The sequence below is a fragment of the Fopius arisanus genome, unplaced genomic scaffold (genome assembly GCF_000806365.1).
Source record: "Fopius arisanus strain USDA-PBARC FA_bdor unplaced genomic scaffold, ASM80636v1 scaffold00015, whole genome shotgun sequence".
Classification (NCBI taxonomy): Eukaryota; Metazoa; Arthropoda; class Insecta; order Hymenoptera; family Braconidae; genus Fopius; species Fopius arisanus.
Window position 1 is genome coordinate 1,133,229 of NW_011887754.1, and position 4,362 is coordinate 1,137,590.

The following is a 4,362-nucleotide window of genomic DNA, read 5'->3' on the forward strand; positions in this document are numbered from 1 at the left end:
AGATGTTTGGGATCACATCTTGAGAAGAAATTCCATGAAGAGTACTCTGAGGATCTTATCTTTAAGCCCAGATTACGTTGAGTGAAAAGTTGCGAAGTCCTTTGATTTTTTATGATGGTTCTTCAGATATTGGTGATTCCAGTTTTTGAGATTGATTCAACTGCAATGCCTCATGTTTTATAACGATTTTTTTGTAGCGAGCAATGGTCCCAAGGAACATCAGGCACAGCAGCAACAGGGAGGTGATCATGCTGGGGATGATTCATCATTTGATTCATGGAGAGGAGGGAATAATGCACAGCACCACTCCAACTATCCTATTGGCACTGGGGAACCGTATCCCTACTATGCCGGTACGTCCTTTCAATACCAGACATTCGGTGCTGGTGATGGCACGTGGTCGAATGGCACTGAATCAGTAGCTTTTCTCTCCGGTTACGGTGGCCAAATTAGCCACGACGCGTACGGTATGGATCAGATGTTCTCCACTGGTGCGGGAGGCGGATTTGGGGGCTTTGGACAGCCTGCATTTACTAATTATTTTCCAGGTAATAGAACTCTTTTAATATATTTGAATATTCCCTCGCTAAATTTCCCATACGATCAATAATTACATAATTCATTTTCTATTGGAGTGCCACGTGCTTCCAATACTTCACACTACTTTCCATTCAACGAGTGATTAGTTCGCTGTTGATTTGGCCTACAGCGAGCTTCATGCATTCATGGAAAAACCACATTCACTCCAACGGGAGATTGATAATTCCGATAACAACTTGTATGCATTGCAAATACTAGTAATTTTTCCAGATGAAAATTCCGAATGGCCAAATGAAAGCAGGATCATTTGTAGTCATTCCATTTGTGAGAATAAATAGCGAATCGGTCAGTCATTAATTGATCAGCAAACAAGTAGTGGAATATTTTGAATTTGTACAGCATTTCTCGGTAATGAATAAATGTTTTAAAAGAATTGAAACAAAAAAAAAATAATAAATAGAAATCCGGTACACAAATCTCTCAATAAATTTTCCCAAGAGATAAATAATGATTGTTCGATCTCTTATCATTGCAAACAACAATCTAATCGAATTCCGCTGATTTGTCTGTGATCTAGGCAATGGCGATTTCAATGCATGGGGGACAACTCCCCGCAAGGCTCGTTACGAGGATTACTACCCCCAGCCCCGCAATCAAGACGGCACGTATCAAGCCAACGATATGAAGAACCTTGAGCAAACAGTCCAGGGTCTGTCCCTGGGTGAACTGCCGCGTCACGATCAGAGTATGTCTTCCACCCAATCCTCGAAATCCGAGCCCAAAGAGCAGCGTAAAATCACGTGGGCAAGTGTAGCGAGTCAACCAGCCAAGCCAGTGCCCCCAGTGTCAGCGAATCCTGGAATGAAGAAAAAAGCTGGAATGCCACCACCGCCAATAGTCCCGGGCAAGCACAATATGGACATTGGCACCTGGGGCGAGGGTAAATCATCAATTCCACCACCACCCAAAGCTCCTCTCCCACCGCAAATCCAGCTACCAGTCGCTGCCCCAGCTCCACCAATCCAGAGACAACGACCAACACCACCACCGAGCTGGAAACACCCAGGTTCACCCTCAACACCTCCAACAAGTGTTGGAGCACCTCAGTCTATTCCTCAGCCACTTCAGAGTTCTCATCATCAGGCTGGATCTCCACACCAACAGCAGCAACAGCAACACCCGCAGCAACAGCAACAGCAGCCCCAGCAACAAGTGGTGCATAATCCACAATCACATCGTCCAAGTCACCAGGGGTCGCACCCCGGACATTCTGGACATCAAGGACACCAAGGTGGGCATCAGGGACATCAGGGACATCTAGGGCATCAGCCCCATCAATCTCATGGACATCAACAGTCCCAGAATCAGTCACAAAATCAGAATCAGAACCAGAATTTGAATCAGAATCATCAGAATCAGAACCAGCATCAACACCAACACCAGCAGTCAACTACATCACCACATCAGCCTCAATCCCACCAATCCAATCAATACCAGTCTCAACAAATACCAACAGCCAATATTTCTCATCCAGTTTTAGATGAATTGAAAGTGAAGAATGATTATAATCCGATTGAATTTGACCAGACAGCACCAGGGGCTAAATTCTTCGTTATAAAATCGTACTCTGAGGACGATATTCACAGGTCCATCAAGTATGAGATCTGGTGCAGCACTGAGCACGGAAATAAAAGGCTTGATCAAGCTTATAGAGAGGCTATGAGAGAGGGAGCACCTCTCTACTTGTTCTTTTCGGTTAATGGCTCTGGGCATTTCTGTGGAATGGCTCAGATGGTTTCGTCAGTTGATTATCAGAGCAACAGCTCGGTGTGGTCACAGGATAAGTGGAAGGGACAATTCAGAGTGCGTTGGATATACGTAAAGGATGTTCCCAATGCGCAATTGAGGCACATTCGATTAGAGAATAATGAGAATAAGCCAGTTACAAATTCTAGGGATGCTCAGGAGGTGCCACATGCTAGAGGTGTACAAGTATTACGGATTCTTCATTCTTACCCCCATTCTACGAGTATTTTTGATGATTTTGGGCATTATGAGAGGAGACAAGCTGAGGAGGATCAGAGGAAGGTGCCTGTGATGGGAATGCATCATCAGGCGCATTCACCTCCACCTATGGGGGGTCACAGGGGGAGAGTTCATGGAGAGATGGGGAGGCATCAGCCACACCATCAGGGACGAGAGTCACATCAGCCTCATCATCGAGAACGTGATGGTGGTCGTGGCAGAGGACGGGGTATGCCACGTCAGTAGCGGTGGTTAACTCACTGGATCAATAATTATGTTAATAATGAAAAGATGAGATGAACGGCTATGGGAAAGGTGGAGAGGATAAAGGACCTATTACTTATTTACCCAAGAATGAAAAACAAGTAAACTCTGCATTCGTGAGCACATAATTTTTTGCCGGACAAAACAGCAAATGAAACTCAATGGGACTTTGATTTTTTTTTTTAAATGAAGAACACAACCGATGGAGACAGATGGAATACAACTGAGCGAGGAATAACTCACCAATGAAGACAAATGATGATAAAAATTCAGCTTGAAAATTATTTTTCTCAGTATGCAAAAACTATTTGTTCAATTGATACAAATGATTATTGATTGAGTGTGTCCTTAAAAATGAATTTAAAAAAAACGAATAATAGACGCTTGAAGAGAAAAAATAATAATCGCCACCCAGTGGACAATTGAAAATTCAGTGCCTGCGGCCTCACAATGGGGAGGGGAAACTATTATGAAAAAAAAAAACAGCAACAAAAAATAATTGCGAATGAAAAATGAAATTTTTATGTTATCATGTGTAATTAAAATGATATGAATGCAAAGCAAGATTAAGCAAACAGAAGAAATGATTTAATCAATTTCTGTCAATCTTTTTTTCTTCTGGATAAATCTTATCTTTTTTTGTCAATTTTTTTAACTGTCTATACTCATTAAGACACGATGAAATGGAATAAAAATTATTATAATTATGCGAATGAAAGAACGTGGAAGATAATATTAAATAGATTGTGATGTATAATGGAAGGATGTAGAGGAAAAAAGAAAGAAAGAACAATCGAAAAATGGACGAACATTAATCATTAATTGATTGATCAATGTAATTTTTAATGAGATGCTCCATTCTTATTGTTATATTGTGTATTCAGAAGAAACTCCCTTATTTTAGTTTTAGCTTTGATCACCACATGTGGGAGTTACTTGATACTATTTAAATAGCCAAGTGGTAGAAAGAGTCGAGTGAACAAATTTTTCATTATTCAGCAACTAATCCGGAAACAGTAATTTTAACAAGAGACATCGTGAGACCTATTAGGTCGACAATAAAAATTCCCCTCCAAAAAAAATCCTTTGATATGTTTTCCCAGAATCACGCACACCGAGAAAAAAAAAATTCTCGCCTGCAGTAAAATTTCTTCCCTCCAAATACCATGAGATTATCTGAATTTAATTTTTAAAACTGAATAAATCTGATTGGGAGGAAAATTTACATATCAAGACGGATGAAAAAATATTTCAAAATTATTGATTGTAAAGCTCTAGTCTAAAATTTGGAGTGGAACGATCTACTTTATGCGGAGAAAATTAATTTAATATTTCCGAGATACGAGAGTCTTCCTTGACTTTTGAGAAGTTTGCGCTGTCTAAGCTTTCTAGATTTCTGTGGTGTTTTTAGTATTTTTAGAATTTTAATTTAATTATCCGCTGTGATTCGATGAAAACAAGAATAGAGTACATAGAAATATAGAGAAGTGATATCAGTGGTATCAATTATATATTCGTCATCAACGTACAAGG

General features: G+C 40.3%; 1 protein-coding gene across 1 annotated transcript; it reads left to right on the top strand.

The window, feature by feature from the left end:
- The first annotated feature begins 157 nt into the window (after positions 1-157).
- On the top strand, positions 158-3,312 carry LOC105263541 (YTH domain-containing family protein). Its single transcript, XM_011299802.1, has 2 exons — positions 158-548; positions 1,118-3,312. The coding sequence occupies exons 1-2, from the start codon at positions 173-175 to the stop codon at positions 2,809-2,811; spliced, it is 2,070 nt and encodes a 689-aa protein (XP_011298104.1). The 5' UTR covers positions 158-172; the 3' UTR covers positions 2,812-3,312.
- Positions 3,313-4,362: the final 1,050 nt, after the last annotated feature.

Excerpts from the sequence above, each read along its gene's own strand:
- LOC105263541 (XM_011299802.1), top strand. The coding sequence starts at position 173 with ATGTTTTATAACGATTTTTTTGTAGCGAGCAATGGTCCCAAGGAACAT. Across the intron at positions 549-1,117 it reads ATTTACTAATTATTTTCCAG|GCAATGGCGATTTCAATGCA; the intron begins GTAATAGAACTC and ends TCTGTGATCTAG.